This window comes from Mesoplodon densirostris, chromosome X, assembly GCF_025265405.1.
Source record: "Mesoplodon densirostris isolate mMesDen1 chromosome X, mMesDen1 primary haplotype, whole genome shotgun sequence".
Classification (NCBI taxonomy): Eukaryota; Metazoa; Chordata; class Mammalia; order Artiodactyla; family Ziphiidae; genus Mesoplodon; species Mesoplodon densirostris.
The window spans coordinates 29,689,913-29,702,745 of record NC_082681.1 but is presented as its reverse complement, the minus strand read 5'-3'; the positions used below and the strand labels follow the sequence as shown (position 1 = coordinate 29,702,745).

General features: G+C 40.2%; 1 protein-coding gene across 1 annotated transcript in view; it reads left to right on the top strand.

Annotated features, from left to right (window-relative positions):
- Positions 1-12,833, top strand: part of GRIA3 (glutamate ionotropic receptor AMPA type subunit 3) — a 282,812-nt gene that overhangs the window by 139,228 nt on the left and 130,751 nt on the right. Inside the window, exon 4 of the mRNA XM_060087942.1 lies at positions 1,584-1,771. Coding sequence (XP_059943925.1) covers positions 1,584-1,771 — 188 coding nt within the window. The remainder of the gene's footprint in view (positions 1-1,583; positions 1,772-12,833) is intronic.

The following is a 12,833-nucleotide window of genomic DNA, read 5'->3' as shown; positions in this document are numbered from 1 at the left end:
TCAAATACTTTAATTTTTCCTTCCTATGTTTATTTCTTAATCTCATGCTTTGGCACACCATGTGCCCTCAACTCCCACTGAAGCAGAGAGCACCTTGAAAACCCACACAAAAATGTAAATCTGAGAAATAAATATGTGTGGTTGGTTTAAAAAGAGTAAGAATTAACATTTAAAGCAATGGTAATTTACTGTGGGCTGTAATTTTGAGCTCCTATGCTGAAATTGCTCATTTGGAAATTACCAAGTGCTTGGGTCTCATTTGTGATCTTCTTCCTGCATACACCCAGGACACAGAGGAGTCATAATGACTGGCTGAGTCACTGCTGCCATCTCCCCAAAGCGTGTTCTCCAAATGTCAATACCATTTTCTATGGTGCAGTGAAGAAGATTCCCAACCATAACCTGCTTAAAGTACAGGGTGAGCCTGAGGTGGCATAGAACCTGGAAAGTGTTCAGAGGGCAGCACAATCATCCTCCATTCTCTACTCCTCCAGTAGGCAAATTATTAGGCCACAGATCATTTTGGTCTTGGAAAGCATCCACATTACCCACTCCCATTAGTCATTACCTAAATACAAATGGAAAACAATTTAAATTTAATGGGGCAAAAGGAGCTGCTTTTATCCCAATAAAATGATGTCTATACCTGATGAAATTATACTTGGATTATGAATTCATACCAGAAGCAAAAATACAGACATGATATAATATTAGAGACATGAATACCCTAAAAGACCAGTACATACAAAATCCTTGTGCTCTTCTGTGGTTCATACAGATATACTGTTCTTTCCAACTTCTCAAACCCTGACTCCAAAAAGGTTACCCAAAACTCAAGCATCAGATCTTTTCTCTTTCCTATGCAGCACAGATCCAGAGTGTTAGTAATTAATAGCTGTCTGATATAAATTAACTAAAAAGGAACCAAGAATCTCTAATCAAATGAATTGAGAAAGGGGAAGAACTTAGGAAGACTTAATATGATTGAACTTTTTCATAATACTGTGAACAAAGAAACAGTATGATACCTTTGTTATAGACTGTTTTTGTCAGGTTTTCTGAGAGTTATGTTGCTTGGGAGACATAATTTACCTTGTTGGAGAGTCATATCCATGTAAGGTTAAGTCATATTATAATCAGGTTCTATCTCTACTAAAGCTATTTCTAATTCTGAAGATTGTTGTTGTGGAAGATGAAAGAAATGAGCTTCAACCGCAATAGGACAGATTGTGGCCAGAAATAAGAAAGAAGCTACTGGCATTCATTCCATAAATATTTTGATAATGCCCGTCAATAAAAACAATTAGGTACTATAATTCAGTTGTGATTGCTTAAGTACAGGCTTGATAAACACCTAGCCCGGTGCCCACAAGTTGATGAATCGTCTTTCCTTTCAATCAGGATAGAGATGCCAACTGTCTGGAAGGTTAAGGCTGAGGTTATGAGTAAGCCTGCTGTCCACAGTGGATAAGGTCCAAGGGGACCCAATAGACTGCGCATAAAAACTCAGTAGAACATTTAGTAACTATGGAAACATTTTTAAAAGAAAAAATAATCAATGTAGCTGTTTTCCCTTCGTTCAGGATTTTCCATCCTCCAAGCGATTATGGAAGCAGCAGTGCAAAACAACTGGCAAGTGACAGCAAGGTCTGTGGGAAACATAAAGGACGTCCAAGAATTCAGGCGCATCATTGAAGAAATGGACAGGAGGCAGGAAAAGCGATACTTGATTGACTGCGAAGTTGAAAGGATTAACACAATTTTGGAACAGGTACGTTTAAGATTTATTCCACGCCCAGCCAACCTGTTAAATCATCAACCTGAGGCAGTTCCCATATCTGCTAATAAATATTAAGTAGCCAACAGACTAAACTTGCCAACAGTTTTGATGGTCTCTCTAATCCTCTTTTCCTCCCCAATGGCTGCAGAAAAGGAGAGAGAGAAATAAAAGAAAATCTAAGCTGTTGAAAATTGCATACCATGATTAATCTGGTAGTCTCTGCAATTTAATGCTACTTATCAGATAAACACACGCTTTCACACCTCTGTTTCATAGATAGCTGACTATTTCAAAGTAATCTCCTTCCTTTCAACACCTTCCTCCCAGCAAGGAACAGACAAGGGATTAGGCAGGGCAGAAGGGTAGGGGTTTTGTTTCAGGGGCCTAGTTGCAAAGTATCAGAGCAGTATTCACTAGGTTTGAATTTGTGGATATTATTGAAGAATACCCCTCTGGTTTGAAACAGAGAGCAAGAGAGAATGAATGAGAATATGTATATATATAATTGCAGATCATTTTTATAAAGTAAGATGGCATATGAGAAAAAAAATTTATGGTTTTCAAAATGTGAAAAAAGTGAAAAAGCATCAGACTGGGGAAAAATACAATTCAATGGAACAAAATATATTCATTATTAATCTTGGATATTTACATTTAAGACTGAAACATATTAGAAGAGTTGTTTTACCCTAAGCCAGATGGATATTCTGTTTGGAGTAAAGAGTCAAATAGAAATGTGGTGAAAGTTTATTATTTTCCTTAGAAGTCTCAGTTCGCCAGTTCATAACAAAGTGCCTATGCTGCCATAAACAAAACTGTAAGGGAAACATTTCCATTCTAATTCGATCCCAGTGTACCTAGGGGCCAAAACAGCTTCAGAGATTGAAATTATAGTGAGCAGCCATTGCTTGGGAGAGCTGTTTTATAGCAAATTAAATATTAACAATTTGTCAGATATGCTCCCATAAGAAGAGAATGCAAAAAAAAAAAAATCCAGCAGTAAGAAAAGGGAAGGGAGGGGATGGGAGAGAAGAAGAACAAGGAAGGAAGGAAGGAAGGGGGAGGGAGGGAGGGAGGAAAGAAGGAAGGAAGGAAAGAAAGAAGGAAGGAAGGAAGGAAGGAAGGAAGCACTGACTCTGCATCACAGAGATACAAAGCTGTCCCCATCTCTAGTGAACCAACCTCACAAAAAATCTAGAGCACTAGCCTGGCTAAATCAAATTTCCCAACTAACATTCTCTTAAGCTCCCCAAATGATACACCCCCTCCCTTCCAAAAGAAAAAAAAAACCTGCCTTTGATTTTCTTAGATCTTGAAAGTGAAGAATTAGGTCAGTGATGTTGGTGTATGTACTACATGCCCTCTAAAATTTCATACCAAAATAGCCTCTTAGTGGGTGACCTACTTAATAGCCTAAAGCAGAGGAACATCCTCCATGTCATACTTTGTTTTCCTTCTTTGGTGCTAGTGACTTAGGCTTCTTGAATAGTGTACATTCTGATAAGTCTTTGGGGTTTTAGAGGACCCTTTTACTGGAGTCTGGGATTTTTCAGCATAACGTAGTAGAAAAAGCAGTGGGTAGAGCTGTGAATTCGATATAGCTGTGGGATCTTGGGCACTTAAAATATCTATGCCTCAGTTGTGTCATCTACATAATGGGCAATAAAATTTGCTCTTCCTCACATGATTGGTATAATTGCTTTAAAAAGCATAAAATGCTATAGAAAAAAATTATTATTACTAAACATTTTCAGGAAAACTAAACTAACATTATTCGAAAACTCCGTCCTTTTTTAAAAAAAAAAAAACATTTTTATTGGAGTATAATTGCTTTACAATGGTGTGTTAGTTTCTGCTTTATAACAAAGTGAATCAGTTATACATATACATATGTTCCCATATCTCTTCCCTCTTCTGTGTCCCTCCCTCCAACCCTCCCTATCCCACCCCTCTAGGTGGTCACAAACCACCTAGCTGATCTCCCTGTGCTATGCAGCTGCTTCCCACTAGCTAACTATTTTACGTTTGATAGTATATATATGTCCTTTCCACTCTCTTGCTTTGTCCCAGCTTACCCTTCCCCCTCCCCATATCCTCAAGTCTATTCTCTAGTAGGTCTGTGTCTTTATTCCCATCTTGCCCCTATGTTCTTCATGACCTTTTTTTTTTTGATTCCATATATATGTGTTGGCATACGGTATTTGTTTTTCTCTTTCTGACTTACTTCACTCTGTATGACAGACTCTAGGTCCATCCACCTCACTACAAATAACTCAATTTCTTTTCTTTTTATGGCCGAATAATATTCCATTGTATATATGTCCCACATCTTCTTTATCCATTCATCTGTTGATGAACACTTAGGTTGCTTCCATGTCCTGGCTATTGTAAATAGAGCTGCAATGAATATTTTGGTATAAGACTCGTTTTGAATTATGGTTTCCTCAGGGTATATGCCCAGTAATGGGATTGCTGGGTCATACGGTAGTTCTATTTTTAGTTTTCTAAGGAACCTCCAGGCTGTTCTCCATAGTGGCTGTATCAGTTTACACTCCCACCAACAGTGCAAGAGAGTTCCCTTCTCTCCACACCCTCTCCAGCATTTATTGTTTGTAGATATTTTGATGATGGCCATTCTGACTCGTGTGAGATGATACCTCATTGTAGTTTTGATTTGCATTTCTCTAATGATTAGTGATGTTGAGCGTCCTTTCATGTGTTTGTTGGCAACCTGTATATCTTCTTTGGAGAAATGTCTATTGAGGTCTTCTGCCCATTTTTGGATTGGGTTGTTTGTTTTTTTAGAGCTGCTTGTATATTTTGGAGATTAATCCTTTGTCAGTTGTTTTGCTTGAAAATATTTTCTGCCATTCTGAGGGTTGTCTTTTCATCTTGTTTATGGTTTCCTTTGCTGTGCAAAAGCTTTTAATTTTCATTAGGTCCTATTTGTTCATTTTTGCTTTTATTTCCATTTCTATAGAAGGTGAGTCAAAAAGGATCTGACTGTGATTTATATCATAGGGTGTTCTGCCTATGTTTTCTTCTAAGAGTTTTATAGTGTCTGGCCTTACATTTAGGTCTTTAATCAATTTTGAGTTTGTGTACCATGTTAGGGAGTGTCTAATTTCATTCTTTTACATGTAGCTGTCCAGTTTTCCCAGCACCACTTATTGAAGAGGCTGTCTTTTGTCCACTGTATATTCCTGCCTCCTTTATCAAAGATAAGGTGACCATATGTGCATGGGTTTATCTCTGGGCTTTCTATCCTGTTCCATTGATCTCTATTTCTGTTTTTGTGCCAGTACCATACTGTCTTGATTACTGTAGCTTTGTAGTATTCAGTGAAGTCAGGGAGCCTGATTCCTCCAGCTCTGTTTTTCTTTCTTAAGATTGCTTTAAGCTTTAAGCAGCTCTCTTAATCCCCTCCCATCGCACACCAGGAAACAAAGTGGGAAGAAGAAGTCTCTTGCCTCTTCAGCTGGTCCAGACTTTTCCCCCGACTCCCTCCTGGCTAACCGTGGTGCACTAACCCCCTGCAGGCTGTGTTCACGCCGCCAACCCCAGTCCTCTCCCTGCAATCCTAAGGAAGCCCAAGCCTCAGCTCCCAGGCCCGCCCGCCCCGGCGGGTGAGCAGACAAGCCTCTTGGCCTGGTGAGTGCTGGTCAGCACTGATCCTCTGTGTGGAAATCTCTCCATTCTGCCCTCCGCACCCCTGTTGCTGTGCTTTCCTCCACAGCCCCGAATCTTACCCCTTCCGCCACCCTGAATCTTACCCCCTCCGCCACCCACAGTCTCCACCCGTGAAGGAGCTTCCTAGTATGTGGAAACCGTTCCTCCTTCACAGCTCCCTCCCACTGGTGCAGGTCCCGTCCCTATTCTTTTGTCTCTGTTTATTCTTTTTTCTTTTGCCCTACCCAGGTACATGGGGAGTTTCTTGCCTTTTGGGAGGTCTGAGGTCTTCTGCCAGCGTTCAGTAGGTGTTCTATAGGAGTTGTTCCACGTGTAGATGTATTTCTGGTGTATCTGTGGGGAGGAAGGTGATCTCCACGTCTTACTCTTCCGCCATCTTGAAGCTAACTCCCTGTCCTCTCTTTTAATGTCTCACTATCTTCCTTTCTTCCGTATGCACATTCACAGCATCTCTCATAATACTTTCTATACAATTTTTCAGGGAACATTGTTCAAAGAAAACTTTTAACAACATTCAAGTAAGGCTAGAGAGTTACTTTCACTTATTCTTTCCCCTCTTTCAAAAAATTGTCATAAAACTATCTAGTCATGATTACTTTCTTCACCATTTAAGGAATTTCTACTAGGCCATTAAGTACTGTGAGGTAGGAATCATGTTTGTCTTGTTCAGTATTGTATATTCAGTGTTCAGTAGAGTACCTGGCACACCGTGTTGGATGGAAAGATGGATGGGTGGATGAATGGATAGATGGATGATTATTGAACAAGCACATTTCAGTAAGTTCTACTGTGATTTTGCTGTGCTTCCATCAAGAGGCAAAATGGTGCCTACCGCCACATGATGTGATTATTAAAGTACACATTTTCTCAAAGGTTTAAGATGGTAGCTCTGTGCTCAAGCTTGTTCTGATATCATGAATTTGCCAAAATTTATTTCTTTATATAAAAATAGATTTCTCACTAAATGAATTATTAAAAGCAACAAATTCAACATAATATTTCTTTAGAGTAAACTTTTTTTAAATAAATTGACTACTAAGGTACAGAGATGCCCACTTTTTCTTATTGGTTCCCAACCATTCTTGACAAACATCATGATTCACTATACAGATTCTAGTTAGAAAGATAACATTTACAACTCAAATAGTATCAAGTCCTCCCCAGAAATGCTCCCATCCTCCAAAGGTATTTTCAACTTTGAGTTTATTTTCATGGAAGGAAAATTCTATAGTCTCCCATAAAATGATACTTCATGCCACTATTTGAGGTAGAAGAACCTATTACACCACTACAACCCTATTCCCTATAGATGAGATTTTGGCATAAAGTAAATTCATATTGTATTCTATATCTAATGGTGTTAATGCAAATACCTCAATATGGTACAATTTTTCAAATATAAGCAGTTTTCAATATATTACTATATAGCATAACCTCCCCATTTCATGATTTAAGTTCTAATTTTCCCTATGAATGTTCAAACACTTATGGGGTAAATCAAATTATTCCAATGTTTCTTTCCAAAGCTTTTTTTAAAATCTCTTTCAACTCTTCAGACCACAGCAGGAAAAAAAAAAGATTCAATTAGGTGCTATTCTGTCTTTAATATTTCTCCTTAACAGTTAATCTATGAGGAAAGTATTCCAAACTTATAGCTGTAAGAATTAACACACAAAAGGGCAGAGCTAGAGACATTTGAAACCATGAAGGGTTGTCAGAACTCATAGAGAATATTTAGAAACTGCAGATCTTGAATCCAAGAATTAAGAGCCCTTTCCATAGGATGATTTGGGTGTCCTGGGAAGAATGAACCATTGACCTGACCTGATACAGCATTCCTATTACTGTGTTGTACTCATGAGGCCCTCCCCACTGGTGGACAGCTGCCCTACTTCAGTGACCAACCTAAACATTCACTTTTGAAAAAGTTGCCTCTTATAGAGTTATCTACCCATGACTGAAAAGATCCTCCATCCCAGTGGTGTGTCCACCTGTGGACTGCTTTTGAAGGTCTGGCCCCATAAAATGAATGTCTCTGTTGGATGTTTAATATTTATCTGCATGGATTCTGTCACTTACTAGCTGTGTGACCTAGAGCCAGTTACTTAACTCTCTGAGCCTCCATTTCCTGGTTGTAAAATGGAAATGATAACTGTACCTCAATGAGTTAATATATGCAAAGCATTCAGAAAAGTTCCTGACACATAGTGTTTACATCGTGCTTTGATGCTAAACAAAGGGTTTTCACATAGATTATTTCATTTGAGCCTCACTATGGGAGGCAGGCAGGGCAGATGTGTTTATCCTAAATTTACATATGATAAATTGATGCTTAGAGACATTTACATGATTTGTCCAAATGTGGCTCTCTGCCCAATCCTAGTAAGTGGCAGAGCAAAGACGAAACTCAAGTCTTCTGACTCCTAGTCCAGTGCTCTTACGCCTGTACTAAACCATTTTCCTTAATTTTAAGTCATTTATTAAATATTTAGCCAATACCAAACCCTAGATTAGGCCCGTTCACCAGGTTACATCTTAGGACAATTGAAAAGCGATTGGACAAGATCCTGAGAAGCTCAGTAAAAAATGATAAAAGCATTAGAAAATAGGGCCTATGAGGAAAGGCTAAATGAGCTGGGGTTGTTTAGCCTGGCGAAAGAGAGCCAAGAGGCAGTTTAATCACTATCCTCAAGTATAAAGAGTTATCATAAAGAGAGCACTGACCAACCATTCTGCAGGCCTAAGGACAGTACCAGAGCAAATGAGCTTAACTAGACTAGGGAGAGAGTCAGCATCAGAAAGTACTCATTACAGGAGAGAGGAAACTGGAGGAAAGTAAAATCTCACCAGCTAGGGACGAAATGAGAGAGTGGCATGGACATATATACTCTACCGAATGTAAAATAGATAGCTAGTGGGAAGCAGCCGCATAGCACAGGGAGATCAACTCGGTGGTTTGCGACCACCTAGAGGGGTGGCATAGGGAGGGGGTAGGGAGATGCAAGAGGGAGGAGATATGGGGATAAATGTATACATATAGCCGATTCACTTTGTTATACAGCAGAAACTAACACAACACTGTAAAGCAATTATACTCCAATAAAGATGTGAAAAAAAAATTCCACCAGCTAGGGCTATATGAATGTGAGGCCATTCTGAATTAGAATAGTCAGATCTAGAATAGTTTTAAGACTGTTTTCAGGAATATACAAGTATTCCAAATTAATCCTCTGTGTTGTTAAATAAATATCCTTATAGAAGACTTATTTTATCAAATAGATAACAATATTTCCTAATTGCCTATTCATTGGATATCTTTTCCCTGTTTTTTTTTTGGCCTCACCATGCAGCATGTGGGATCTTAGTTTCCCCGCCAGGGCCAGGGATTGAACCCGTGAACCCCACCCTCACCCCCACACCTGCAGTGGAAGCACAGTGTCTTAACCGCTGGACCACCAGGGAAGTCCCCCCCTTCGGTCTTTACCATGTTTTTATTTTTTCCATAGATAATTCAAAGGTAAATCTCAGCATAGCCCCTGCTTGAATTATAGCATATGCAAACTTAATGGAGTCCAAACCAATATGTTTCAATGTGCTGTGCAGAAAAAATATAGAAAGTCTGATTTCCCCTATAAATATTTCAAGCTAAAATCACCTCCTCATGGAAAGTAGTGCTTCTTAAGGACAGAATCCTGAAGCAGGTCAATCTCTTAGGTTCCTTTCATTTGACCTTGACTGTCACTTCAAAAACAGTCATTTTAAGAAATGAAACATCCACGTTAGTAAGTCAAGTTTCTAAAGATAACAGTTTAAACAAGATGAACAGTATTAGGGGTCCTTGTAAAGTATGAGGCTATAACACAAAGGACATACTGCTCACTCCAAAATACGTCTAGCACTTTTGGTCACTTACAGCACTGTTGCCAATGGCTAGACCTCAGTCAAGTGAAATAAAAACGTTAGAGGCTTATGTCCTCTCCTTGCTTCACCCTCCACTCAGCACATACTGGTACTGTCCAGTTCCTCTCCCCTGTTTGCTCCCACTCTGTCTCAGCCCTTACTCTCAATGATCCTTGTTTGAGGGTTTGAGGGTATCATCTTCTCTTCTTGGAACACTGTGTGGTATGGTTGAATAAACACAAACTTGGGAATCAAACAGACGTGACTTCAAATCCTAGCTCCCTCACCTCCCTGTTGCATGACATTGAGGAAAGTGACAATTTTTTTGAGGCTCAATTTTCTCATCTTAAAAGACTATTCCACTACCTTCCCTTCATGGGATCCTCATGAATTGGGAGGATCAAACAAGGTAACATGGGGAGAGCACCTAGCACGGTGCTTGGCACCCAGTAGGCACTTAATAACTGGTAACCATAGCTATTTGCTCATGAGTGGTAGGTGTTTGTGCTTATGAAGATGAGTTATTTAGGGACTGTTGTTCAAGAACAGTGTCCTCATGGATCTTCCAAGATATCAGCTCAGTCTAAGGTCTTATCATGAGAACAGAGTCTAAGACTTGAGCTATGCTGAGTTCTCACTAATATGTTTAGCATGCTAGACAACCTGGTTTTTCTCCAGTGTAATATTGCGTAAGACACATTGATTGATAAGCCCAAGGACTATCTGAGAATTAACTAGATTTTTCAGCATCACTTAAAATAATTAAAGACACTACAGCCTTGAGCTACATATGACAACTGGGCATTTTTAATAACAAGTATATATTAAGTGCTTACAATGTTCCAGATACTATTTTAATCAATGTGGGCGAATATGTGCCCATTTCTGTATCTCATGTGAGTTAATCCTCATATTAGCCCTAAATGGCAGATGGGAATATTATCTCCATTTAACAGATGGAGGAATTGAGACTTAGAGGTCAAACGGCTAATAATTGGTGGAGCTAGAGTTTGAACCCAGGGAATCTGGCTCCAAATGCTGTTAATCACTACACTAATCAGCCCTGCATCTGACAGAGGTTTTCAATCGGAATAGATTCAACCACAGGTTATAAGAGATAAGCATCCTGATGAAGCCTGGAGCAGCAGCTTTGTTTACAACAAGCATTGTTAAACAACAAGAATTTCACAGATGTTTTCTCCACTTGACAAGGATCCATATTCCATTAACACACGGAATTGAAAATGTGCCCCTTAAACATACCCAGGTTCATTTACTTGTGGCTCCAAAACAATCTCACTATGCAATGGGCTCCACAAGAGTAGGAGTAAATTGTGAGGGGTGCTTTCTCAGAGTGATATGTAAGTACAACTAGAATTTCCATCTGCGGGCATTCATTCTCAGATAAAGAACCACAATCTTCATTATTTTACCAAAAACTGCCCTAGGGGTTGCGCATTTCCTCCTTCCCTTACTAGGGAATAACTTGAACGTAACTGGCAAAGTCCAGAAGGTACAACTCCCCTTCCCTCCATTAACTCCTGGAAAAGCAAGCATAAAATAAGACCGGTTCTGGAAAAGCATAAATGCCCATAGGATAAATATTTGGGGTGGGTGCTCAGCTTTTCTGGGCCACCAGACTTGAGCACCCAGTATCACCCTTAAACCCAGGTGATAAGGACAGCTGCCTTGAGTTCCATGCTTTAGAGGACCCCTGATATCATAAACACTGGAACGCAAAGACATTTTTTTCTTTTTGGTCTTCAGAGTTTTTGAAAGGTTAGTAGCTGGCTGAACATCATGGGGAGAAAGGAAAAGGACACATAAGCCAAACTGGGCTCCCAGATCAGAGCAAAAAGGCACATGGGGTCAAGGGCAGGGGCAGTGAAGGAGAAAATGACAACTCATGTCATAGGAAACCAGAGAAAAAATGGCTAATTTTGTTTAAAATTGGCCTCCCCAAATCACGCTAAGTGAAGGGGTTTGGCAGATAAGTTTTTCCAGATAACTGCACTCCCTCCCTGTATACTACTTGAATGATACAGTTTTGGCAGACAAGTTTTTCCAGATAACTGCACTCCCTCCCTGTATACTACTTGAATGATACAGTTTTGGCAGACATGTAGAATTGCTCGGCAACTCCAAGTCAGAAAAGTGAGACGTTGGGATTGGGGAACTTACTGTCCTTGGCTTCTTGGAGAACTTGACAGGTCCACCCCATCCTGGTTTCAGGTAGAACCAGTGTCCACCCAGGAGTTCTGAGCCGTGGGCCCAGCTTCCACCCCACCCTGCCCTACCCTGCCCCAACAGGGTGTATGAGATAGAGAATCTCATGTGTGTGTCCTCAAGAAAATGAACCTCAAGAACTGAGAGACTGATTTCCCGTAAGTGCCTAAATTACAGACCTCCAAGCCTTATCTCCCGACAGAGAACATCCGACAAGGATCTCCTACCATCCTCAAGCCAGTGAACTTACTGCCTGTGCTCTGGTTGGACAAGTTCCCCTCTTGTGTCCCCTCTTTGTGCCCCTTGCCCATAAATGCAGCCCACCCCAAACCCTCAAAGGAGTCCTCTGTAGCTTGCTACAGTTTGTACTTCCTGAACTGCAGTTTCTCTACTATTTCCAAAGAAACTCAATTTCTGGTAGTTTGAGCTTAACTCAGTTTATCTCTTTAGTTAGGCTGACAGGTGGATACACAGACCAGGCCAAGGCATATCTTGCTTTTGGACTTTGTAACATTTAGGCATATGGTATGCAGTCCTCCATTTGTACTCTTGCTGTGGGCCCCAAAAATGTTAGGGGTGAGCCTGCTCCTGTCTCTCTCATGGCCTAAAAACATAAATGCCCCCGTCAAAATGTCCCATTTGTTCCTGGAGAGTAGGTTTTTCTGAATAGTCTCATTCAGTGTGAATGTAGCTCTTCCAATCACCTATCGTGATATTTGCCTGGTGAGGCAGGGTTGAGGAGGGTGCTTCTGCGCAGTAATGGAATCTCTGACTAGCTTAAATGCTAGGGAAAGTTAATCAAGTATCTGGTAGAACCGGGATAGAGAGTGAACCGGGAGATTTTTACCCTACTTCTCTCTCTCGGGGGTGGGTACAAGCTACTCCAGAGAATCTTCCTGATGCTCTTGCATTTTTTGCTTTATTCCATAGATATTCCCTTTCACCCTATCCAAAGTCAAAAAAAGAAGATGGACATGGTTAGGGGACATGGTTAGGATAAATTAGAGGTCTGAAGGGGCAGCGACAGAGAAGTTACTCACATTTCTCCTCCTCCTTTCTGTGCCCAGTGCCACAACCCACCATATGTCTGCTCAGATCCTTTTCAACACTAGAGGTTGTCTAAGAAAGATTCTCTATACTTAGCATTCCAAAGTTCTTCTAGAGACCTGCTTTCAGAGGCATGGTTAGAAGCTGAGACTTAAACACTTTTCCACCACCACGTAGTAGTGGTTCTATA